This window comes from Magnolia sinica, chromosome 4 (assembly GCF_029962835.1).
Source record: "Magnolia sinica isolate HGM2019 chromosome 4, MsV1, whole genome shotgun sequence".
NCBI lineage: Eukaryota > Viridiplantae > Streptophyta > Magnoliopsida > Magnoliales > Magnoliaceae > Magnolia > Magnolia sinica.
Window position 1 is genome coordinate 18517297 of NC_080576.1, and position 27084 is coordinate 18544380.

Below are 27084 nucleotides of genomic sequence, written 5' to 3' on the forward strand. Positions count from 1 at the left end.
ATACATATGATGCGTATGATCATAAATCATGGATCTATATTATACATGTTACGTGGTGATGAGCTCTGATTAAAACGAAGATGGGCCTAGATGACCTATATGCTATAGGTATGAGCCTATTAATGGGCCCTAGGAAGAGAGTGACAATGCGGACATTTAACCAACATCATCCTTACAATGTGAACATCAAACCATCATTGCTCCCAAGGTATAGCCCGCTATAAAATCAACACATATACCATGGTGGAATCACACTACAATGGGCCTTATGTACATCTTATTGGGCCTTGGCCCATGGGCCTCCAATACATTAAATGGGTCTTATACATGGGTCTCATATATATATATCAAGGTGGGCCTCAACGACAGGCCACAAATGCATCAAGATGGGTTTAGTCACATGGGGCTTGCATACATCACAATGGGCCTCATAATATGGGCCTTATACAAATCAAAGTAGGCCTTGTATGTATCAAGGTGGGCCTCGACAACGGGCCACAAATGCATCAAGATGGGCCTTATCACATGACCTTAAAATATCCTCCAAAATGGTTGGACGGTTAGGATGAAACATATGCATCATGGTAGGTCCCATAAGGATGAAAGGCATAGATAAATCACATACTTCATGGTGGAGGTCCACACTGATGAAAGGTGTGGACACAATTCATACACAAGTGAGTCCCAAGTAGGACCCACTATAATGTTTATTTCCCACCTAACCTGGGGCCCACCGAAATGTTTATTTTTCACCCAACCTAGGGCCCAACATAATGTTTATTTTCCAACCAACCTAGGGCCCAACATAATGTTTATTTTCCAACTAACCTAGGGCCCAACATAATGTTTATTTTGCAATCCAACTGTTCATAAGGTCACGTGGACCAGGGTAGGGCCCACTGTAATATTTATTTATCATCCAATCTATTCATAAGGTCATGTGGACCAGAGAAGGCCCACTGTATTGTTTATTTGCATCCAATTTGTTCATAAGGTCACGTGGACCTGGGGGCCCACTGTGATATTTATCTGCCATCCAACAGTTCATAAGGTCACGTGGACTTGGGTGGGACTGGGGCCCACCGTAACGTTTATTTGCTATACAACTTGTTGATAGGGTCACACGGTCAGGGAGCCCACCGTGATATATTTTTTAAATTATATATATATTTATCATGTGGGCAGGGAGTCCACCCTGATGTGGTTCACAAATCCAGCCCACCCATTATGTGTGTCCCACTTGGCTGAGGGTTCAGACCAAGTTTCAGCCGCATCCAAATTTCAGGCAGGCCCCACCAAGTGATTTTACATGTTTTAAGCATGTCTTCACATGATTTTAGATGGTGTGGTCCACCTGAGTTCCGTATACGGTTGATTTTTGGGGTGGCCTCCTGGTCCGAGGGAACCCATCAAATGCATGGTGTTGATGTTCTAAACGCATCACGGTGGGGCCCACAACTGGGGCCGTGAGGGCCCTGCCAGGCCGTCCGCCCGCCCACTGACAGTGGTAGCAGCAGGTGCTGCTGCCTTTGTTATTATTATTATTATTTTTTTTGAAATCATAATTCCTGTGGTTTTTGGTAGGTGGGGCCCGCCTCAGACAAATGCAACCCAGCCAATGGTCCCTGTGGCTCGATACAAACCTATCAAGACCAATATTGGATGGTTTTTGATATACAGGAACATTAGGGAGGTATTTTAATGGTGAGAGTTCTTTTGTCCATACTATGACCCATCAGGAAGTCGGATTGACCTCAAATTTTGGCTCAACGCCAAAAATGGCCTGAAGAAAAGGATGGACGGCTTGGATTGATTACATACATCAAGGTGGGGCTTGCATAAGTGGCCCACCACTTCCTTCTCTTTTTTTTTTCTTTAGCCAATAGTACAGATCCATGTCAGTATACACACTCCACATTAGCCATGCCAGTCCAGCGTCCAGGGACGCTGGATGGCATGGATAAGCACATGCATTGTGGGGGGTCCCACATGGACGTGGCCCACCATCTCTCTCTCTCTCTCTATATATATTTTGTAGGTGGGACTTCCCACGGGATGGTGGATTTTGCCTAAAATGTGGTGGGCCACACCATTGATGAATGGAGTGGATTTAACATGATTTGGTGGGGCCCACTTCATTCTAGGGAAAGGAGAGAGAGAGAGAGAGAGAGAGAGAGAGAGAGAGAGAGAGAGAGAGAGAGATACGATGATAGAGAGGAGGGACCCCGCCACTATGGGCCCTCTATTAATACAACACATACATCAAGTGGGTCCCACAACAAGTGGGCCCTTAAGGTTGAAATAAATGATGGATCACCCACCTCTAGGCCTCCTCCTTGCTCCCTTAGCCTTCTATGCTCTTTGCCTTTACTTTTAATGGTGGTTGATGGGATTTTGATGGTGTAGATGAGAGATGAGAGGGTAGGCCACACTTGGCTTTGGGGAGAGTTGGGGAGGCTTGGACGTTTGGGGTTCTTAGTTGCTTGGAAGTGAAGAGACGGAATGAGAGATGGAAACTAATAAAAGAGATGGGATGATGTAAGGAAGGGGATGGGAGGTATGGGTGAGTTTGATTTTTTTGGAAAAAGGGGATGGGTTTGTTTAAAAAATGTAAAAGAGGGATAGTGAGGTGGAGAGAGAGTGGACTTTTAAAAAAAGTAGGGATGGGTTGTTGTACTTAGGGTAATGCTTGTACTTGACATTGATGGATGAGACATATCGTAGAGATTCCTTCGATATTCGCAATGCGCGGCGTTTTTTCGAAATGAACGCAGACCCACATCTCCTGGCCTGGGTATCGGTTCGGTGTGCGAGTCGCGGCGTTGGAACCACGGCGACGGCGCGATCGCTAAAATACAAGTTTAGGGTCGAGCCGTCTTGGGTATGCAGGAGTCGGATTAGGATTGCGTGCAATCGTCGGATATGATGCGAAGGTTACCGGAATTCGATCGGAAGGACCGCGGAGGCCAACGGAACGGTACGGACTAGGACACGGGTCTTACACTCTATTCTCTGAATCTCCCTCATCCTCCCTTACCCGCACGGCCGCATCGACACACGACCATCTTCCTTTCCATCAGTATGGCTGGCGAAGCTCCTCCATCTCTCTCTCTCTCTCTACTCTCTCCCTCATCCTCCCTTACTCGCATGGCCGCACCGACACATGATTGACGACCCGTCTTCCTCCTCTGTCAGTTCAAAAACTTGGCTCGAACTTTGCTCGAACTCGACCGAGCCGAGCACGACCTGCTGTTCCAAGCTCGAAGGCCAAGCACAAGCTGGGACTTAAGCAGTTCGAGTCGAGCACGAGCTGGGCAAAGCACGGCTCAGCTCGACTCGTGTACACCTCTACCCAAGATCGATGCATTGTATCAGCTCTGATACTACATGTTGTAAATTATCGCAATGGACTTCATGATCTATACTAGCATCAATCTAGGGTATTCAAGTGACTAGATTGCATACCTTGATCACCATTCGTGCTTACTGTAGAGAGTTGCACCGTATCATATTGCATGTCAGCCTTACGTCTCTACATCACATGCATTTAGATGCACACTCCAATGGGAATAGAATGTGCTTGCAACAGTGTGTAGAATTTGAGGCCGATTGCACTTTATAAGTGTAATGACTATTTGAATATCCAACCCATTATAGGACTCTTCCAAGCTCACAACTCCTGGATCACTAGGAGAGAAGCCTTCTCCCAACGTAACTCCATAGAGAATTGTCTGTTGTACTTAATGCCCATAATAAATTGTGTATGCCAATCAACTGCGTGGGTCCCACCCTGATGGTCATGTACTTAATCCATACTCAGCATTGCATTGCCAAATGAAACTATGCAATTTATGGCTCATAATTCCAACATTAGGCTCACATTCATTTCATATAGCATAACTCCAACAACCTGCACCACATGTTATCATGCAAGGTTTTTTACCCTTGGATGCAATGGAGATTCTTTGATGCATCCATTGGCATATCGTAAGTAGTGTTGTAGGCTCTATAGGTGATTGGTTCTCGATAAATAGAACATTTTTTAATGTGCATGAGCATCTTAAAATTATAATGGAAATAATTTGTACATGAGCTGGTTGCCTTTCTGAGCTAGTTCATTATTAGCCTAATTTTACATCAGGATCGCTTGGTTAGGTAGTTTTTTCCAACCTAGCCTTTGAAATGTTTGTTCTAGAAGGTATAGACAACTCATGTGGATTTCGAAATATTGGTATCATATTCCTAATTTTGTTGGAGATGACATGATTCATTGACTTTGTGGAAGTGAAATGATAAATGATCACATATGTCCCAATTACAATTATGTAAGTTAGAGCTGCATGGGCCCAATATGAGTGACATTGAAATGGGTGATGCCAGGCAAGGTGACAACCACAGTAAAAACTCTGGATGAAATGTCGGATCTACAATGTTGTGTATATATCATCCGACCCACTCATTAGGCAAACCTCTGCAACACGAAGGAATACGCCGAAACCCAGCCTAGGCCATTAATACATAGGTTTTATGTATGACCGCACACGATCCCTTTGGTTTGTTCCACCTGAGTTTTGGGAACGGATTAAGTGAGACCCCGAATCCAATGAGGTGGGTGGGACCCCTGATTGTGTGGTTCACAGTGATGTATATTTCTTAAATCCACGTTGTCCAACCATTTTGAAAGCTCATTTTAAGTCATTACTCCCAAAACGAAGCTGATTCAAATATTAGGTGGACACAGCACAAGAAATAGTCGTAATTGAATCCCCACCATTAAAAACTTCATTGATTCCATCAAAATGTTTATATGCCATCCTACCTGTTGATAAGGTCATGGACAACTAGATGAAGAGACTACACAAGTATCATCTTGATCCAAAGCTTTTGTGGCCCACAATAAATTTTTAATGGTCAGTCACCGCTATTTCCTACTATGGTCCATATGGGATTTGAAACTACTTCGATTTTCGAATCATGCCCTAAAATGAGCTTTTTAATATGGATGGATAGCATGAATGTAGTCACATACATCGTAGTGGGCGCCAAGGAGTCTCACCCACCTTGATGTGCAGTGAACATGAGAAATTACACCAGGTGCATTGTTTGGATTCTACAAATGCATCACGGATGGGCACAAAAAAGCTCCAAGGTGCAGTGATTAAAATGCATTCGAATGAATATGATCAGTCGTCAAAGGAAATAGATTGCCGATACTATGATTTCAGTATCGAACATTTCAGATTCGAAAGTGGGCCGGAATCCTCTAAGGAATAATGTAAAGTTGCTCCAAAACCACTAAGTTCGATGAAAGATACACACCATGGTGGGCGTACACAGACCGATGGTCCACATCCAATCCTCGTTCTTCCATGTGGTTTAGCCCGAATTTTTTAGGAAGTTGATTAATACCCCCTTGTTTTGAGCTGGCCCCCACCTGTCTCGAGCTGGGCACAGGCTAGGGATCTAAGGGGCCACTGTGCTGTATAGGTTTTATTCACACCATCCTTTTATTCCCTGTATAAGCCCAAAAATGAGGCAGACTCATGATCAAGTGGACCACACATTAGGGATTAAACGCTTACTATTCAAAACTTTTTAGGGCCACACTAGTTTTGGATTAAGATGATATTTGTGTTTTCCTTTCATCCATGTCTATAACAACATATGAACAAGTTGAATGGCAAATAAACATCAAGGTGGGCCCTATGAAGGTTTCAATGGTGATGACATTGTCCCCACTACTTCTTGTAGCGCGGTTCACTTAGTTTCTGGATCTGTCTCATTTTCTGGCTTACACCATAAAAATGACATGGTGAAATGGATGGACGGTGGATTAAACCCAATTTTTTTCCATCTTAAATCCAAACATCGAGGACAGAACCAGATAGACTGTATCTTGCGTACATGACATGGTTGGCCCAGTAGACTTGGGCGTTTTACGCATCCCCTAAAACAGGTATTGCAGACGATTCCGTCCATGAATCGAAGAGATGGCTAAATCGCTGGATGCCCACTGTACTCGTCAGGTGGGTCATCACTGAGCTGGCCATTTGTGGCATTTCATGAAATTAAAAAGATCAATTGCATGCCCATGAAAGTGGGCTACACTACAGTGCGACAATACATGCCTCTCAAATCATGCCACCTGTTGAGAGAACATACCTAATCCCTTTCTTAATGATGAATGATTGACTTGAACTGTGCTTTTTATTTCTTTTTCATTTTTAGATCCTGTGGTCGGGAATGTTTAGTACCTGTGGGCCCACAAGTTATCCAGGGCCACATGTGACAACAAGGCATGCGGGGAAGTTCAAACGATAGTTAAGTCACACACACGTTGGAAATTAATTAGCATGAGTTACTACTAAGCCAGGTTACGATGAACATGAAAAGCCTTGGCTGGCAGCCAGGCCATCAGATGGACACCGTAGTGTGATTTCACCACCTATGGGTACTTGAATCTTTGACCTGGTGTTGAAACTCTTGTGGTGATAGAGTCTATCACCGGTGCAAGAGTAAGGCCAATCATGTCTCGGGGTCAGTTAAAAGGGGAACCGATTATGTCCTCCCCTGGCCTGTAATCAGTCCAAGTAAGAGTTTGTGGGGCCCACTGTGATGTATTTGGGTTTTATCCACACAGTTCATCCATTCTTTTAGATGATTTAAGGTTTGAGGTAGAAAATGAGATAGATCTAAAGCTTAAGTGGACCACCCATTAAGGATTGAACACTTATGGTTGAAAACTATTTTAAGACCACATAAGTTTTAGATCAAGCTAACATTTGTGTTCTCATTCCATCCATGTTTGTGTGACTTTATAAACAAATGTGATGGCAAATAAACATTACCTATGAAGATTTTAACGTAGGCCTTATTATCAATGCTACTTTGTGTGGTTTTGTCCACCTGAACATTGGACCTGTCTCATTTTTGAGCTCCTGTCCTAAAATGATCTGAAAATTGGATGAACAGCGTGTATAAAATCAACACATCATGGTGGGTCCTACGGAGCCCCTGATTGGACCATTTCCGTTTGGCCCGGCAGGACGCAATCTGATGAGTTAAAAGATGGTCTGTTCTGGCATCAAATAAATGATACATCAGTGGACCTAAAACTAACCCTCTCATGCGATTCATTTGCACTGTAACCTGCCAACTTGCATGAGTTGGACTCATGAACAGTTTGATCGTTGATCTGGACTGTCCGTCTGGTGGGTCCCTTTTTTTGTGCCCCATTGTACAAGAATTCTTGCGGATCAAATGATCCTAATTATCCTGCTGAATGCCGATGGTCTAAACTCTAAAAAGACTAATGGTTGAAACAAAAACCCTGACACGATTGCATGTCGTCAGTTACACAATGTGGGTCGTTTGATTAGATGATGGGGCCCAATAAATGGACAGTCCACGTCGTCGGTAATTGAACTGTCCACGTGACAATGACTCGAGTTGCATTAGAATATGATAAATGATCCGATTCAGCGGGAATGTATCATAAGTTATGATACAAGCATTTCTGTCCTGCTGACATGTCACCTGTAAAACATCCAATCTGCAAGAAAGGTGGGCCACACCATGATAATCACTTGAAAAAAATCATGCTGATCTACTCATCGTTGGGACACAACATCGTGGAACGGCTTGATTTTTCATTGTATGTTGGTGCGATCCACCTCGTGGTTGGATTAGGTATTCTAGGCACGAGACATAGTAGCGGGGAAACGTGGCTGATGGTAACTTCTGACACAGCACCTGTCTCGGATAATTTCTAAATGAAGTAAAAACCGTTCATTTAGTAGGTCCACTAGCGTGTGGGCCACAAACCCAAAAATCACACTGTTTGGTTGTTCTTATGCCTTTAAATGCTAGTAGACGGTTGGACACTATAGATTCTTCCTTCCATAGTTTGGATTTTGACCCTTGAATCCAAATGCAGGCCAAAATCCTGTGTTTGGCCCCTGTAATTGGGCGGTCCTCCCAAAGATTTCCTTCAACCATTCAAAAGTTGGTTTGCAGAATTACGGATTTTTTTAAAAAAAAAAAAAATTATTTTTCAGCAAGAAAAATAAAATTCCCTTGAAAGGTAAAATATACTTGGACTGGTATTGAAGTATGAAAAGCCCATTTATTAGGGACTCAAATTGTGCATTGTAGTACACAGCATCCAAAACGGATCGGCTAATGACCCTGCCACTAGACAATGGCTAGTGGTCGGTGCTCCATGGGCCCCACCATGATGTACATGGTTTATCTATGCCATTCACCCATTTTTCCATATAATTTTATAGTACAACCTAAAGATAAGGTAGATCAAAATCTCAAGTGGACCACACAGTGTTAATTGAACTCCCACAGTTAAAAACTTCTTTACAAAAGTTTTGGATTAAGTTGATGTTTATTTTTTTATTTTTTTACCTTCATCCAGGTCCGTATGACCTAACAAACAGGTTGGATGTCAAATAAACACTATAATCGGCCTTAGGAGGTTTTAAATGGTGGACATTCAATCGCTACTGTCTCCCTTAGTGTGGTCCAAATGAGATTTATATCTACATCAATTTTGGGTTAAGTCTTAAAATGATCTTTAAAATTGGATGCGGATAAAAGGCATATATCGCAGTGGGACTTATAGAGCACCGTGACTAGCTAAACTACGTCCCATTCACTTACCATGTAAGGCAGGAAAAGCTATGTGGCCCCCCATGATGTATTTGTTTACACTTACGTCTATCTATTTTACCAACTCATCTTAGGGTATCAACCAAACAATGAGGTAGATCAAGATCTGAGATGGAGATGGACCACTCCATACAAAACAATGGCCATTCAATACCTATCATTAAAAACTTTTTAAAAGCTTTAAATGTTTTGGATAAAGCTAAAATATATATTTTCCCTTAGTCTAGGTGTGTATAACCTAGCCAACCAGTTAGATGGCAAATAAGCATTGCAGTGGGCTAAGGAAGTTTTTAACGGTGAGTTGGGGGCGTGACTTAAAATGATTTGGCCGCACGAAGGAAGGCTTGGATAAGACATGTATATCTTGGTGGGTCCAAATAGCTTTTTCATCGCAATATACCATGCAATCCTAGTCGTTGTTAGATGGATGGGACAATCCAACGGGAGGATATCTAGGTTACAATTGATCGCAGAACCTGATGGGACATTTCACCATCTTTCAATATCAAAGGGACAATTGAATTTCAAAATATAATCATTACACACTCACGGCTGTTGGATTCTCCTGCATTTCGTGAATGCTTTCTTGGAAAATTATCTCTGTATGAACATTATTATTATTATTATTATTTTTAATTTCCTTTTTCATAAGAAAACCAACTTCACAATTTCTCCAAAACATATTTCCTGCAGTGGTTGCCGATTAGACTATCTCTACCATCTGATTTCCATCCAGAGCTTGGACGTATGGCCATCCGCCATTGACCAGACAGTTTACAGACACCAATTGGACGTATGAGCTACCATGGATCTAGTCAGGTGGGTGGATTCCAACCTTGGGGCTCACCTTGACGTGTGCATTATATATTTACAACATACGCTCATTTTTTTCAGCTATTTTAGGGCATGGTCCTAGAAAGTGAATAGATACAAATCTCTGGTCTACTACACCAAACAGTGCCCATTCAAGTTATCTCTAAAATGAAGTAGGTCCAGTTATCAGATGGACCATACCTTAAAAAATAGTCTTAATTAACCATTAATCAGCCACAAAAGTTTTGGATCAAGTTGATATTTATTTCCTTTCTCTTCATCTCATCCGATGAATATTAATAAGGGGTACCCTAATAAGTTTTCAACGGTAGGATGATCAATCAGCACTATTAATTTGATCACCTCAGTTTTTTAGATAATATCCTAGAATGATAAGTATAAAAAAAAGGGAAAAAGAATTCACGAATGCACGCCCTTGATACATAATACATAAATCAAGGTGAACCCCCCGGTAAGGGCCGTACCGTCTTGGGGGAGGCCGGGGTCTCACCAAACCCGCTTTCTCAAGCAGCTACAGCACCATGTCCATATCTTTGGACGGTCTGCATGGATGCAAGTGCATGCCGCGCCGGATGAGTTGTCCCCAGTTAATAAACGGTGTCCAGCGCACGCTCGATTGGTGCCCGAAACAAACAGAGAACTGATCACATACATGCGACGGTACCGTAACTTGTGATACTGTACCACCTCGGGCACTGCACATCCCATTGTTATATAAATCAGTAACATGAAAAGGGTTGGGCCCACCATGTTGATACTCATTTCAAAAATCAGTATGATCCGCTAAATAGGTGGGTCCTACTTGTATATTGAGTCAGACCATTGGTTATCCATTGATTTGGATGGTGTGGCCTACTTAATAAGAAGGAAGCCTAAAATTTGTCGAATTGATATTAATAACCATGGACCTACCATTTTAACGGTACTGATTTCTTACAAAAGTGGAATATTGGCGGAAAACATGGGAAGGTACCAAAAGTAGTGGTACCTTGTCTTATCTAATGACTTCCCAAACAAAAATTCCCATACTGCAAATCTCGTGCGGCGAGATACATTCGTTGACAAATATGTCGCGATATATTGTCGTTTTTTTGACGATTTCGCGTTAAAAGCCATCGCCTTCCACCTCTCTCTGTCTCTCTCTGTCTCTCACCTGTTCTTCTCTCTTGCAGAAAACCATAAAATTTTTCTTTTCTCAGGTCCGTTGGACCCAAAAATACCGAAGCGGATTCTGATTTTTCGATCTGGTAAAGCATTTCCTCCTTTTCTTTTTCATCATCACAAAATTTGAACTTTAAAAAAAAAAAAAAAAAAAAAAAAACTGCTTATTTATTATTTTCTACAGAAATCCTCTAATTATTTGAGCTTCTGTATATAAATCTGTTTTATTTTTTGATTATCTCTGTTTAATTAAAGAATCTATTCTCTACTTCTTTTCTTCTCTCTCTCCGTTTTTTTTTTTTTTTTTTTTTTGATTATCTGTTTTTTTAAAAACAGATTTCTCCCTTCGATCATCGATTTCCACACGTTCTTTCTTATTGTAATTTTCCCGTTTCTGCTATTTCTTATGTGTATTTTGTTTAATGCATTCTCATGGCATTGCTTTATTTTTTTTTCGGTTTTTCTTTTCTTTTCTTTTCCTTTCTTTCTCTTTTCCAAATTTCTGCCCACATTTTTATTCCGACTTTGCCCCCTTTAAATTTAAATGGCTTGGTGTAAGTCCGTAACTGCATTGCATTTGTTTATTTGTTATTTGATTAGGGCGTGTTTGGTTGCATCAAATTTAATGAAATATCATGAAAATTTGCACTAAATTAGACTGATTAGCCATGAATTTCAGGATAGTTGGTGCAGCCAAGTGCAGCCTTACACATCAGATTACGATTGGGAATGATATGGTCATATGCACAAATATCAGATGTATTGTGATTGGTGCATTTCGGTGGAGCCCGCATGAGCGGTACCAACAGTTTCATTTTCAATTGTTCAGGCCTGCTGAATTACTTGTTGAACTTGAACCATGACATGAAGCTTCGAAAGTGTTGTCGGGATTGCATTCGTTATGTATTTGCAATTACTTCACTAGCAGTTTGTTGGTTTTGCAGAGAATGAAAACTAGAATTATTTGCATTAAGAACCATTATGAGCGCTGCCTGTGTTCCAATTGGTACACAGGACGTTGTGTACTAATGACTTCCACCTGCCCTCTTCATGCTGGGGTGATTCTATATGCAAATTCGAAGTGGGACTCCTTGCAAGAATCCCTTTTTGAATATTCATGGAGATTTCTGCCCCCCAACATTTGATGGGTGAGAGCCATTGGTACACAATCTCATGTTTACCCATGGGAACTTTTTTTTAATCTCTTCCTCATTCTTTTCTATTGTAAGTTAGAGGAGAAAAATCCTTTGGTAGAAGGTTAGTTGTGAAGAGTGTGTACTTGAGACAATTTGTCTAGGTGTGCTAGCAAAGGTCTATTGCCTGGGTAGGTTTAGGCAATAACCCAATGTTTTAGGTAAGAGGTGTTAGGAGTATCTATTCTAGACATTGACAGTCTATAAGTACATTTTTGCATGTTAGTGGAAGATCAAGAGGAAAACGTGTGGGTTATTATTATCTCTCTCTCTCTCTCTCAAAAAAAAAAAAATGAAAAAAAGAAAAGAAGTGTGGGTTATTTAAGGTGGGTGCCCCTCTTGAAGTGGCAAGGAGGTCCATTTCCTGGAAGTGCATTGTGTAAGCCTCCTCAAAGTGTCATTTTATGTGAGATGCCCTCAAAGCAGTTATAGAAAAGGTGGGATTCTTTTCATGGTTTATTGTGGGCACATATTCTTGAAACAATAAGGACACAAGCTTACAATCTGTAGGCCTATAGTTTCAATAGGAGGAAAAAGGGAAATGAAAGGTTTGATTTGAAGAGGTGTTCCCCAACATACAGACACTTGAGAAATCAAGTGCATTTTAACACCCGTTTATTCCCCCCCCCTGCAAAGAACCGTAAGACTTGGTGGAGTCATGGCACTTGATCCAGCCACAGAAGAATCATCTCTTTTTGTAAGTACTCGATGAAGTTTTTCTTGGTGGTCTATTAAAACCTACTTTTTGGTCTAGACATGCAACTTGACTTGAGTTTCAATAGAGATTAAAAGAGGAGCCTATAGTTTGACTACCTTCAACGATCAGCGAAGACTTCTTTTGTGCATTCTATGCAAGGCTACTTTCTGCACTGTGTTTGTACCTAGTAAAGCAATGTGGGGCCAACATAACCCCTTGCTTCAGCAAAACTTTCATTGTTAATAACATTTGTATTCCACTTTCTGTCTCTCACAGGATCATCTTTTTTTTCATGAGTAGCTCATATTTCAGTTGAGCATTCATAAGATTTCAAGATGCTCTGTTTTGTACTGCTGTAGGGATGAGAATAATTCCCTGTAATTTTTATCTCCTTTTCTGGGGCAAGAGCTGAGTTTTCTGAGGCTTTTAATTTCAGAGGAGTCATTTAATCATTGCTTAATGGATTACATTTCCTTTTGAACAGGTTTTGATTGTATTTAACCATGGCAAATTCTAAAGGGACTGCAGACTTTAAAAATTCGATGTGTGCCGGGAAACAGTTGCTTCTTCCTCCTAAAAGTCCCTTTCAAAGCACATCCCTGTCAAATTCAGATTATGGCTCCTCTTCAACAGGATCAAAAGGTATCCTGAAACCCAGAGAGGGTCATAGGCCCCGACAGCGTACTTCCTCTGAGAGCTTTCTCTTTGAGGAGCAACCTCCTTGGCTCGACGAACTTCTTAATGAGCCAGAGACACCTGCGAGGAGAGGAGCTCATCGGCGTTCATCAAGCGACTCTTTTGCATACTTGGAGGCATCTAATAATTCTTATAACAGAGATAGCACATCTTGGGAGGAATATAAGCATGGCAATATAGCTTCTGTACCTTCTTGGGGTTCTCTGGACTTCGATCACTTTCGCGATGCACTACATGCTTCTTCCTATACAGAAAGCTGTTTCAAAGGACAACGGAATATGGCATGGGAGTCACCTTTGAACTCTGTGGCCTACCCAGGCAGCCTGTCACCTGTGAGAGATAACATTATAGGTCAAGGCTCAGGGTCATCATGTGCTCCTTCGGAACCGGATGGGGTTGCATCTGTTGTTACCGAGAAGCAAGACCAAGATGAATCTCATCTGCATGATTTGCAAGGTTCTTCTGAAAGAGGGGATCACTTTTCTGCTAGGCCTTCTGCATCTGAGGTTGATCCGAAACGTGCCAAACAGTAAGCTGCCTGCTGATCTGTTATTATCTCTGGCAATGATTTTGTTTCTTCTCGTGAACAAAAAGGACTTCTAAAGTACACTCTGCTCCATTCATACTTAGCCAAGGCCCTTTGATTGACTATTTGTTGCTGCTTAGTAGTTGATTGAGCATGTTCCACACATTATGTTACCTGCCACCCATGAACATATCTTTTTTATGGCATCTTCTTTACACTCTTATCCTTTGTTAAATTCAAATGACATACAGTCCCAATGAATAAAGTTTTAAATGTAGGAATGGAAGTACAATGTTGGTTTTATATGCCTTTCCTTGAAACTTCCATGACTAGTTATTGATGTTAGCCTTGGCATAAGTTGTTAAAACAAAATAGGATGTTACAACTTACAAGTTACAACAGCCTTAAATTATTCCGCTTCTAAAGATCTTTTCCAAGTTACGGTTATTGTTTTATCTACTTTTTCCCCCATTTTTATTTCTTTCTGTCTGTTTCATATTTCTTCTTCTTCTTCTTCTTCTCTCCAAGAGACTATTCTATTCACTGAGCACTGTTCCAAAAAAAAAGAAGAGACTATTGTATTCACTGAGCACTGTTCAAAGAAAAAAGAAGAAACGACTATTCAATTCACTGAGCTCCGAGTCAGATTATTGTTGGGTGAGTTCTACTAGAGGTTGAGTTTTGAACGCTACAATTCGATTCTTGGTTGCCAGTAGTGGTGTTCGTGTTCTTGATATTAAATAATAATTTCTATGAGAAGTGTAGAGAACTTGATATCCTCATATCCTAGGTGATTAAATGTGGGTTATTTAGTCAGATGGGAAAGCCCACATGATGTTTAGGGACGTTATAAATGTCCAAAAAGTTTTTTTGGAGCTCACCTAACCTTCCTCCCTCAAGTCAAGTGATTCATGCATAACTGGTGGGTGAATGCTGAAGGTGCTAAGTATTTTTTGAGGGGACTTGAGGGCAAGGTGTTCTCTAACGGTAACGGTGGCCGTAATGGCCACCACCGTTACCCTTACGATATGGGTCATAACGGCTGTTACGGCCCCCGTAACGGCTGTCACGGTCTCTTTTGTTATTGGAAAAAAAAAATACTGAGAAACCTGTATTTGCCCCGTAATGTTGATTAAAAAGTATGGAAAACCTGTATCTGCCCCATAACAGACAATTACGGGGCTGTTATGTACTTTATAAGGGACGTAACGTGCCGTTAATGGCAATTACAAGTCATTTTTTCCATAACGGCTGTTACGGCCTTTACGACCCCGTAACGTGTAACAGTTGCCACCGTTACCTTTACGTAACAGCCTTTACAGCTACGTAACGGCCTTTACGGGATACCATGCTTGGGGGTATTTTTAAGGAATTTGAAGGAAATTGGTTTATGGTGACATATGAATACCCCATAGATAAGGGTGTATTTGGTTACAACAAATTTCATGAAATATCTTGAAAATTTGCACCAAGTTCTTCTGATTAATCATGAAATTTCATGATATTTTGTGCAAATATGCAACGGAATGTGAATATTGAGAATATTGCAATTCTGCCAGATGCTAATTTGTTAGCTGCATAAGATTCCTAGAATTCACTCAGTAAAGGAACGACTTGCTTGTGATGGTGAGCCACAAAGAGATGGAAGCAAAGATCAAAAGGGACTGTAGGTGCTACTGTTCTCCATTGCATTAATGCTGTTACGAGTTCATTCAATGAGGCTAGGTGTTCAACAGATCTGTTTGTACCAAAAAGGTTGTTGGGGAGGAATCGTTGGAGGTGAAAAGGGAATGGAGAGAGGACTCATTAGGCATTTCTAGCCACTGTTTGCTTCTGAATGGAGCAATAACCGCAGCCTTTCGACTCTCAGTCTCCAGTCGAGTTTGATAGAGACGTAATCCTTATTCCCATGACTTTTTCATGGTTGTCTAAGAGAGGGATCATGAGCATGATTTAACTTGTAGAGGAAAGCTATGGGATGTATTTTTTGCATAGCTGTCCCCTAGGGACTTTAATGCTTCTGGTTGATATATTAGTTTCGATTTCCCTGTTATGGGTTTGGGCGAACAACTTTGGTCGTGGGTTTGCTCCCCATAGACACAAGTTCGATTCCCCACGCCGTGGATTACCCGATGTACGTGGTTTGCATGCATCCACAAGGAATAGTCTTGCCTTAAAGGGGCGGGGACACCTTGTTGTCATAAAAAAAAAATATTGGCTTTGATTTTTTGCTTTCTTTATAACCAATGGTTGCCTATGTATGTCTAACTTGTTTGGTTCTCTTTTATTCCTAATGTTGTGATTGCTTAAAATATTAGTGATAGTAGATTCACCATTCTTGGAGGAGGATTTTATCATCATCATCATCATCATCTAAGCCTTATCCTAACTAATTGGGGTCGTCTACATGAATCCTTTTTCTCCATGGCCATAACTTTAGTTAGACCATAGGTCATCAAGTCTTGGAGGAGGGTTTCCCAAAAAAGAAAGGAAAAAATAATCATGGAGGGGGCATGAGCATGGTGGCAAATCTCATTCTTGGCAGTTTCTTTGGAGATTTTCAAAATCTTGTTGTTTTTCTCAGGATATAATTGGGAAATGTCTTTGGAAATAAAATATTTCAAGTTATTTAGTATTAATCCGTAAATAATTTTAAAATTATATATGTATGTATAGTGAATAATTTGAAATTTTAATTAAATTCAGCATTAATATCGTGGTAAAATCACAGGAAATTGAAAACTGATGTGATCTTGAAGTTCTTGCGATATTAACCTGCTAATATTGATTAGTATATTTATCATGAAAATATCGTGAGATCTTCAAATATTTGTCACAAAGCGCATGGGATTAATTATTGGATTATTGCTGAACTTCTAGCTCTTAGCTGAGTGGGACAAATATCCTACTTGTTTTCACACATTAAGTTGTCAAGTTTGGTGTAGTTAATGACAAGCTAAGCTCATGCCTCAAATGTTTAGATCATGTGCAACTTGCCTGGGCCATGCGCCTAGCTACCAGGTGCAAATCTCCCAATTGTCATACTTGGGTGTGCTCTGAGAAAGAAAGGAAGTACTCACCATGGCATCTCTCAAATAAGGGTATCTTGGAATTTTAATACCCATAAAGGGCGAAAACTTTTTAAGGGGGATCATATAAACCCTCATTAAACACTCTTTCACCCTTTTTTTGGATCGAAGCTAGGGTTCGATTTTAATGAACTAATGAAATCTTTCTTTTCTTGATTGCTTTCTTCCATTCGTGTTTGTAAGACCATTACATTGGATGGTTTGATTAATAGCTTGTTAAAATATGAATATATGGCATGCTGTGCGACTCGTTCAATTGCCGTAGCTTTCACTCTTGGTTCTCTACAATATTTGAATGGTTATGTGATATGTTTTGATTCATTTGAATCATCATCATTATCATCTAAAGTGCCATTTGATAAACTGAAAATGGCATGATGTGTGACTCGTTCAATTGCTGTAGCTTTTACTTTTGGTTCTCTACAATATTTGAATGGTTAATGTAATATGTTTTGATTCATTTAACCCTCATCATTGTCATCTAAGGTGTCGTTTGATAAACTCAAAAATAAGCTCTGAAAATTAATTTAAGTGCTGAATTGTAATTTTGAAATAATTTTAGGAATGTTTTAGTCAAAAGTGAAAAGAAATTTTAATGCACCACTTGTTTCAGCATTCAACCTTCAGCATTAAGTGAAGGGAGGGGAGCTAAAAAAAAGACCCATATTTTCAGTGAAGATTAATTTAAGCACTTGTTAACTTGGATTTGGCACATGATCTGAATAAGTGAAAATCACCAAAAATATCAAATTTCATAAGCGCTAAAAATAAGTTCTATCACACGGCCCCTAAGCCTGATCCCAACTAATTGGGATTAGCTACACGAATCTTGTCCTGCCATTCCACTCTATCAAGGACCGTAACTTCAGTTAGACCACATGTCTTCATGTATTTTCTTACTACCTCCATCCTTGTCCTTTTGTGCCTTCCCCTTGTCCTTTTAGAGCACTTGTACCAATTCACTCATTCTAATTGGCGCAGTTCTTGGTTTTTGTTGTACATGACTAATGCTGTCAAAATCGTTATTGTACTGCAAATCGTAATAGGGCTTGAATCGTATTGAATTGCAAATCATGTCATAAATTGTAAGAATTTTTTTATAGTTTTCTTAAAAAAACCAAAAGATATAAATAAATCAGATTTTTTTTTTTTTTTTTTTTTTATAACTTATCATTTATCTTGTTGCCATCAATATGCACCAAGCAATGTATTGATAGTGTTAAAGGATTCTTATCTTTCCTTTATTTTTGTCTTTCAAGAAATTTCCCTTAAAAAACACACAAGGATCCATATAATCTTCAACAAAAGAAAGTTACCTTCTTAAATATAGAGTCACGTTGGAAAAAGCGGTATTTGATATTGTAGACTGACGAAAGCAGATATTTTGATTTCTAAACATCATCCCACAATGCATATAAGTCAACATGATCATAACCATTCATAAAAACATTCCAGGTAAGTCATACACCGACTAGTTAAGAAGTAAGAAAAAATCTCCATGATTTAATGTTGAAGAGATAGCATTTACTCTCTTATAAATAACAAATAAAATAATTTACCTTTTCTAAACAATTCTTAAAGCCTCCACCAATTTGAAAACATAAAATGAAAGCCAAGTGAAGCTTGAAATAGAAGCGAACAAGTATAATTTGAATTGTAAATCGTAGGATTCAAATCATATAATCATATGATTCAATTAATAAGGGGGGATTTCCCTTAAAAAACACACAAGGATCCTTCAATAATTTATGTTCTTGTTACCTTTCTCAAATATAATCTTCAACAAAAAAAAGTTACCTTCTTAAATATAGAGTCACGTTGGAAAAAGCGGTATTTGATATTGTAGACTGACGAAAGCAGATATTTTGATTTCTAAACATCATCCCACAATGCATATAAGTCAACATGATCATAACCATTCATAAAAACATTCCAGGTAAGTCATACACCGACTAGTTAAGAAGTAAGAAAAAATCTCCATGATTTAATGTTGAAGAGATAGCATTTACTCTCTTATAAATAACAAATAAAATAATTTACCTTTTCTAAACAATTCTTAAAGCCTCCACCAATTTGAAAACATAAAATGAAAGGAAAGTGAAGCTTGAAATAGAAGCGAACAAGTATAATTTGAATAAATCGTAGGATTCAAATCATATAATCATATGATTCAATTAATAAGGGGGGATTCAAGGTAGGATTTAAATTGTTTTGCTTAAGATTTGATGCAAATTGTATATGGTAAATCGTAGGATTTTGACAAAACTGCACATGACCAAACCATCTAAATCTACTTTCCCACATCTTCTTACCTATTGGTGCTACTCTTAAATGCATTCATTTCTAATTCTATCCTTGTCTTGCCACTCATCTATCTTAACATCCTCATTTCAGCTACACTCATTATATGGACATGTTATTCCTTAATTGGCCAAGATTTTGTCCCATAAAGCATGATGGTCTTATAGCTATCCTATAAAATTTCCCCTTTAGTTTGATTGGTGCATGATGATCAAATAAAACTTTAGAGGCTCATCTCTATTTCTTCCACCCAGCTTTATGGGCATCATCCTTCTCAATCTCTCCACTGTCATGAATTATCGACTTGAAAGTGGTCATGATTTGATTCATTTGGATGATTTGGAAATAATATTTTGATTCCTTTCAGTAATTTAATTGGAATGTTCACTCGATTCATTGGAATGTTTGAGAGGGTGTGAGTTTCAGGGAGTGGTGTCTAAGTGTCTAATATACATAATAACTTTAAAGTTCTTATATTTCCTTTTGTTAAAATCGGATTTGGTGCTAAAACCATAAACAAATTCAATGTATATGTGCATCATGCATGATATATGCTACAAAATTTGCTTTCAGATGCTCCAGTCATACCATTGGCATTGCCTAGCATCTCGGGTGTTCTGGGCCCCTCATGCCTTGAGCATACCTATCACTTCTAACTATACTGCTTGAACACTGGTTGGAGTGAGTTTTCTTCCCACATTAATGGTTGCTATGGCAGTTAACTCTTTAATTGTAGGATCAATACGGTTGCCTGGGGCCTTTGGATTGGCCAAAGCAGCCAACAGTCTCTTTGTGAAGTCTTTCTACAACCAGGCCTGAGCCCATTAATTTGGAATCCAGATCCTTCCCCTAGAGCTTAGGTCTTCCCATTGATAGTATTGAAAGGTATTCTCATTGGCCACCAATTGGAAAAAATATTAAATATTTAATATGGTGTATAGTTTTTGCAGTGAACAAAGGAAATCTACTTTGTCATATTTTTTGTCATCTCTGGGGCAATTATTTCAACTCTGGATTTAGTTTCAGTGTTGCTCGGAAACTGCTGAAAGTTTTGTCATTTTAATATAATCAAGAGACTGCACTGTCCAAAAACCATAGTAATAATTTTTAGAACTGCATTTTGGAGGAAAGTTAAATCATTCTGAGCTTCTAAATTCTTGCATGTAATATAAGGTCATCCTTGATGCAGACAATTTGCACAGCGATCCCGTGTGCGGAAACTTCAGTATATAGCAGAGCTGGAAAGAAGCGTCCAAACTATGCAGGCAAGTCTCAGCAAGGGCTAAGGGTCAGTTGCATGGGAAAATGAATAATCCAGTGTAGTCACTTGCATATAATTTCCACAATGGAAATGGATGTGGCCACATGCAGTGACCACTAACTGAAACTAATCAGTTGTGTGGTCTACCAACCATGCAGGCATTGTCTCCACATGTGATCACATGGTTGTTCAGATTGATTACACCGAGCATTCAGTGCAAGTGGTTGTATGGGAACCTTCCTTGATGAAAAAGAAAATCCTGCAGATTCTTCCTAGCACTGATGATACTTTATGATCTTATTCTATACATATTTGTAGGTGGAAGGGTGCGAAATTTCAGCTGAGCTGGAATTTCTTGGCCAGCAGCATATCATATTGAGCATGGAGAATAAAGCCCTAAAGCAACGGTTAGATAGCTTGGCCCAGGAACAACTCATAAAGTATTGTAAGTATTCTTTCCTAACCACTCATAACTGAGGAGTGCCTTAAAGCGCATTTACTGGGGTGGAAGTGTGCTCACCTCACACATGAAAATGAGGAACAAGTGTGTGAGATAAGAGCCACTTAGTGGGATTCCCACTGGGTAGATGCCATGTCTCAAGAATCAGATCAATATGATCATCAAGTGGTCCACACATGTAGAGAATGAATGAACCTTTAAGAGAATTGATCAGTAGACCGAATTCCATTGACAACTGTGACCCACTTGATGAACATATCAGCATGTGTTTTTTAGATAGCATGTACCCAACAGGGATAAGCTGATGAGCAGCTCTTATCTATTACACTGTTCCTCGTTTCTACATCTGTGGCAAGTGCAATTAACACTTCTTACATCTACATGCTGTCCCATCTACCTCTTTATTATTAGGGCCTGTTTCTTTCACCAATTCCTCTAGTAATGTAAAGGAAATGTATCATCATTATGATTTTACCACCACCAAACCAAACATGGGAATCGTCGATCAAATTCAAATGTATTTAGGAGATGGGTAAAAGAATTTGTAATCATTGCACATTTTCATGGAATTTACCATGAAAATGTTAATTCCAAACAGCGACATCAGTTTATTTTGTAGATGATTTGACATAAAAGTAATGCAAAAATACCGTCATTACGATTTTACAGCTGATAAACTAAAGATATGAATCGGCGGTCAAATGCAAATGTTGTTGGGAGGCAGGTAAAGTAATTTGTAATCATTGCACATTTCCTTTACCGTGGTAGTTGGTGAAACAAATAGGCTCATAGTATCAACATCATCTCATGTTGATGTTGCCTGCTACTAAAATTTTCATATTTGAAATTTGAAAGAATAATGAAATGGCATATTCTAATTCATGAGAATACAGCTAAGGGTGACAGTCTGGTCACCTTGCACATGGACTGTTCAATTAACAGTAGACTGCCCTTGTGTTGGGACACCACTGTAGCTGTCTCATCGTCTAGAGATGATCCCAACTCTCGGGCTGGAGGACCTTTGCACTATGAGGACATGCATGGTTGAAACAATTGGAATTGTCCAACATAGGTAATTTTTTGGCCGCAGCCCATTCAAGGTCTGGCCATGCCCACGGCTAATGATCAGACTGTCAGCTGCTAGTCAGGCACTCAGGATAACACATCCTGCCGGATCATTTCTAAGTATGTAAAAGCATATATATATATATATATATATATATATATATATATATATATATATATAAATGTTTCTAGATCAATAGAAATGCATTTGAAATATCAGGTGTGCTCCAGTGGTGCCGGTACAACTGTAAGCTTACAGTGGTACTAGGCAGATGCAGGGCTCATGTGATGCATTCAGAGCATCCAACCCATCTGTCAGACTAGTCACCTCAGAAAACACCCAGGACCCACAACTCAGCTCAATCCAAACTAAGATGATCACAGCAAAGGGAACAACCTGGGAGGGTTTATAGGGCCCATGTGAGTTGCAAACAGTCTGAATTTTATCCTGACTATTCATCTGGACTGGCTTAAGGGTTTCAATGGCCTTGATTATATATACTCAATACTGTCGGCCCCCCATGCTAATCAACAGTGGGCGTTGATCAGGATTGGGACCGTTTGGGATGATTTTTTGGGGGTTTTCAGAGGTAATGCATCTTATGGATGGTTTTGATTTCTTGAATAAATCACTGGTCCCCACATCTGCCTGGTTCCACTGGAGCGTGCCCCTGGAAATATATTGCTAGCTTCGTGACACAAGTCTTCTTTTTCCTAAAGCCCATCAGACGTTTCTCAAATGGCATTTATATATATTTACAGATATGGGGAATGTGACAGTGGCACATGCATCTTCAGCATTGTGTTTCTCCATTCTCATTTTATTGTATGTGCATGTTAATTCTATGATAAATACCTACAAGATTCTTTTTAGCCAAAAAGAAAAAGAAAAAGAGGTTCACGTCCTACACCAAGAGACTAACTGCCTACGAGTTTACTGATGCAGTTGAGCAGGAGCTCTTGGAGGGAGAGATTGCAAGGCTTCGGGCACTGGTGTATCAGCAGCAGCTGCCACAGCTACCACCCTCTACCCGTCACAGACGCAATGGTAGTAGGGAGTCTGGCGGCCTTGATTCCCAACTGGCTAATCTCTCTTTGAGACACAAGGAAGCCAATTCTGGCAGGGACCCAGTCAGTGGTTCTCTCCGCATCTGAAGTCTGAGACACTGGAGCAATGCTTGTGCCCATGCCACTCTAGTGGGGCCCGTAAAAGGAAAAAGAAAAAGAAAAAGAAAGAGAGAAAAAAGCTGACCAATGGAGGCGAGAATGCATTTGGATATCCACTTGCTTCATTATCTCCATTCGACGCTCTTCTGGTGGTGTGACTCATCATAGCAGGTGATAGTCGGTGCCGTGGGTTGTTTCTTTGTCTATTATACTTTTTCTAACCAGCAATTCTATTCCTAAATTTATTCCTTCAAGTATCCATTCTTTTGGTCCATGTGCATATATAATGTAGCCGTGGGAGAATTATGCAGATATGGGGATATGTAGCCATGGGAGAATTATGCAGATATGGGGTCCCTCGAAATTGCCGTGTGCTGGTATGATGTATTACACACCCTGCTCTGGTTATCTGAAGCCATGTATGCATGACCCGGGATTCTCATCAGGTGGGTTCCACCTGATGGCCACATCGGCCTGTTTTGGGGTCATGGTGCAAGCGGAGTCTGGTCCTCCCTGATGGAACACACCCATAGTTGGAGTAGGATATCATAGGTCCTGCTGGAATATTATTTGGTGCGAGGTAGATTGGAGAGCAACACCCATGAACAGATCCGGCCTGACCTATTGTGCAGAATTTTTAAGATGAAGCAAGGCATTTGTTTTGTACCTTTCATCGTATTTGTGTATCCATATGTATTTATGAATTGCAGCTTGCCAATTGAGACTTATCTTGTTCAGAGAAAGAGTAGGTTTGCATGCCACCAGTTGGACAGTCAAGACCACCCAACAAAGGATACGTTTGTGGCATGGACCATCCATGATTGGCGGCCGCCAAATCAATAGACTCGGTCAGTTAAGGATGCTGTTCCAATATCATTTAACACATCTTTTATAGTTTTAAGTATGATAGAATCTTGCATGCCAAGCCTGGCTCACAACTGATCCAAGCCATGGAGGAATCGGTAACAAGGAAACGCATGGAGCTGCCAATTCATTTCCTATGATAGTCGCATAAAGAGCCCAGGCAACAAATAGCCGCGGGGCCCTGCGTGATGTGTGCGTTACAATCAGTTGGTCCCTCATTACTGCCAACTCATGTTAGAAGGTGGGCCCATAAATAAGGCCAATCGAAAACTAAGTATATACCACTCCACGGGGAAAAATGGGGATGAAACGCCAAACGCCTGGTTTTTACAGATAACCCTAATTTTTCTGGGTAAGACTAAATTCTTGCGCATAAATCTAACATGAGCTGGCCCGTTTGGATAGGTTGAATGTCGCACACATCATACGGGCTCTATAATTTTGTAAGAAATTTGCGTTGGATGTCACATATCATATGGACTAAGATAACATTGCAAGCAATTCAGACATATTATGGGGATCTATAACGTTTTATGAAATTCACGTTGGATGTCACACCCGTCACATGGGCTCTATTACTATTGTAGGAGTTTTTAAGTCCCATTAGTTGATCCTAGGCATGGTAGATAAGTGTCTATGGTTAAAGGTTGACACCTTTCTTGTTCTTCTTTTATTTATTATTTATTATTTATTATTTATTTTTATTTTTATTTATTTTTTTAAATTTTAAAATTTTTAAACACACCCACCTCATGGGCAATCAAACCTATGAATTCATTGTTGAAATGCACTCTGTCTACCATTGATCAAATCGATGGTAGATAAGTTTTAATGGTTAAAAGTCAACCTTGGGATTGGTGATGCTGCGGATTGTTGGGTGTTGTGCTTTTTGAAATGTTGGTTAGTTTCCACTAAGATGGACGGTCCTGAACTGCTCATCTCTTGGTGCCAAACGAATCTATTGCCTGGATACACCATGAAAGTTTGTACGAGTGTTTTCAGTAAAGCGAGATTGCACTGAATAATTTTCCTACGGTCAATGCCTTGTGTTTCTGAACTACGGGGTGGCAAAAGGTCCATGGCCCGACCTGGCAACATTCTTGCATGGGCGTAGCATTGTTGGGCCAGTCCGAACCCAGGGAAAATTGTTTGGGCCTGGTCCCAACCTGGTCTGGCACAACAACTGATGAAATCCCTATTTCCCACTTAAATGTTCCTAATATATCTGTTGATCAAGTGGGCCACACACACAAAGAACTAGACTTAAGATGGATGAAGCTAATTGTCTACATTCAAGATACATGAGTTGCCTGGTGGGTGATTGGGATATTTGTATGATATAATACTCGTGCATATGAAGTCTTTAGCCTGAGCCCTGCCTGAGAATTGATCTGGCCATGCATGTTAGGCCCAAGCCCGGGCTATGAGCCGAACTGACAGGTCCAACCTCGGTCCAAAGCCAGGTCAGTCTCATTGGCTGAGTGGTCGCCTGGCCCTTGCCACCCTTATTCGGACGCGGTTTGGCTGGTGACCCGAACACCAACCAGGTAGCTGGTGTCAAAGCTACGTGTCTCCCATCAGGATGTATGTGTTTTATCCACGCCGTCCATCCATTTTACCAGTTTATTATAGGGCATCAGATGAAAAAAAGAGGCAGATCCAAACCAAACCACAGGAAACACTGGGGTTCTTTTGAAAACTTACCGGGGGGCCATAAAAGTTTTGGATCAAGCTGATATTTACGTTTTCCCTTCATGCAGGTCTGTGTGATGTTACGAACAGGTGGGATGACAAATAAACATCACCGGTGGACATCATTCTCCCTACTGTGGTTCACCTGGGCTTTGTATTCTCATTTTTGGGCTCATGTCCTAAAATAAGCTGGCCAAATGGATGGATGCCTGCATAAAATACATACAACGCGGTGGGGACCACAGAGCTTTGATACCAGCTAGCCGGTTGGTGTTCGGGTCACCAGCCAAACCGCGTCCATTCGGATCCCATTCCAAATTCTTTATACTCCAATCTCTACCGCATTTGCAGCATGCCGCTGGTAACCATTTGCCAGAACAATGCTATCAGCAAAACCCCTCCAAGGAAAATCCTAACCGTCTGATTGCACTCATGCACACAGCTACAGTTTTGCTGGGACCCACTGTAGATGGAGCATAGCCAAAAAAGTACAATGAGCCACCAATCCTGACCATTAGATCGGAGTCCTTCAGCAAGTGCATAAAAAGAAGTGCTAATGAACCTTCATTTCAGTTCAAATAATAAAAAAGGATAAATATCAAGCTAATATTCCATTTATTCATACATTTATAAGAAGCCAGAGAAACAGTAAATTCTCTTTCATACCTCTAAGCACGAGTATCAAGTAGATTCATTCACGGAATAGTGATACTCCCACACTGGAAGTTTCTAGGGATCACTCTCCCACACCCCTGAATGATCCTGACCGCCCGATCGACCCCGACCAGCGTCGCCACTACCGGTGTGACCAGGGGGCACACGCACTCAAAACGTGTGACCCTTACACGTTCGCAACAAGATGACGACGGAGTTGAACCCGACAACACAGCCGAGCACTCGTTCACCAAAAGCGTCCTCTCCTCCCTGCACTCGGTCGTGTTCTCAGCCTGTGCACGTGCCATCCTTACTTCCCACGTCCCCACTATCATAAGTACCAAGAGAACAACCAAAGGCCATGAACTCATCATCTTAGCCATCCCTTTATCCTCACATATCATGACTTACATTGATACGTACAACACACATATATAGATGATAGGCCTTAAAGAATGCTCACCAAATTGCCAGTCGTTTTAAATTCTTGTACGAACAATATTTCCTTACTCCTTTCAAACGTTGGATCGCTTTTGCTTTATCCTTACTTCATCTTTATTTTATCTATCAGACATCTCACGCTCAAAACGTTAGCTTCTCGGGGAACGTTTCGACGTACGTATATTAAATACCATACGTTTGAGCTGTGTGGGGCTCACCCGTGATATGCATGACAAGGAAGGACTTCAAGACCCCCTTCAATGCATATGGAACCCAAACTGGGCGCGGATTGGATACTGACAAG

At 40.4% G+C, this 27084-nt stretch overlaps 1 protein-coding gene across 6 annotated transcripts; it reads left to right on the plus strand.

Annotated features, from left to right (window-relative positions):
• Positions 1-10605: 10605 nt before the first annotated feature.
• On the plus strand, positions 10606-23872 carry LOC131242653 (uncharacterized protein At4g06598-like). Of its 6 annotated transcripts, none has more exons than XR_009169674.1 (6): positions 10606-10760; positions 13049-13789; positions 20366-20441; positions 20756-20882; positions 22909-23300; positions 23422-23872. XR_009169674.1 is itself a non-coding variant. In XM_058241430.1 (6 exons), the coding sequence occupies exons 3-6, from the start codon at positions 13068-13070 to the stop codon at positions 23115-23117; spliced, it is 1134 nt and encodes a 377-aa protein (XP_058097413.1). In that variant the 5' UTR covers positions 10658-10760; positions 11359-11473; positions 13049-13067; the 3' UTR covers positions 23118-23872. The 6 variants fall into 6 exon arrangements, 2 of the variants coding, with proteins under 2 accessions (XP_058097412.1, XP_058097413.1); XR_009169675.1 differs by having other exon boundaries at positions 23441-23872; XR_009169677.1 differs by having other exon boundaries at positions 23457-23872.
• The last annotated feature ends 3212 nt before the right edge of the window (positions 23873-27084 follow it).

Coding starts and splice junctions, on each gene's coding strand:
- LOC131242653 (XM_058241429.1), top strand. CDS start 13,068: ATGGCAAATTCTAAAGGGACTGCAGACTTTAAAAATTCGATGTGTGCC. Junction 13,790..20,365: donor GATCCGAAACGTGCCAAACA/GTAAGCTGCCTG, acceptor TCCTTGATGCAG/ACAATTTGCACAGCGATCCC. Junction 20,883..22,908: donor GGAACAACTCATAAAGTATT/GTAAGTATTCTT, acceptor TTACTGATGCAG/TTGAGCAGGAGCTCTTGGAG.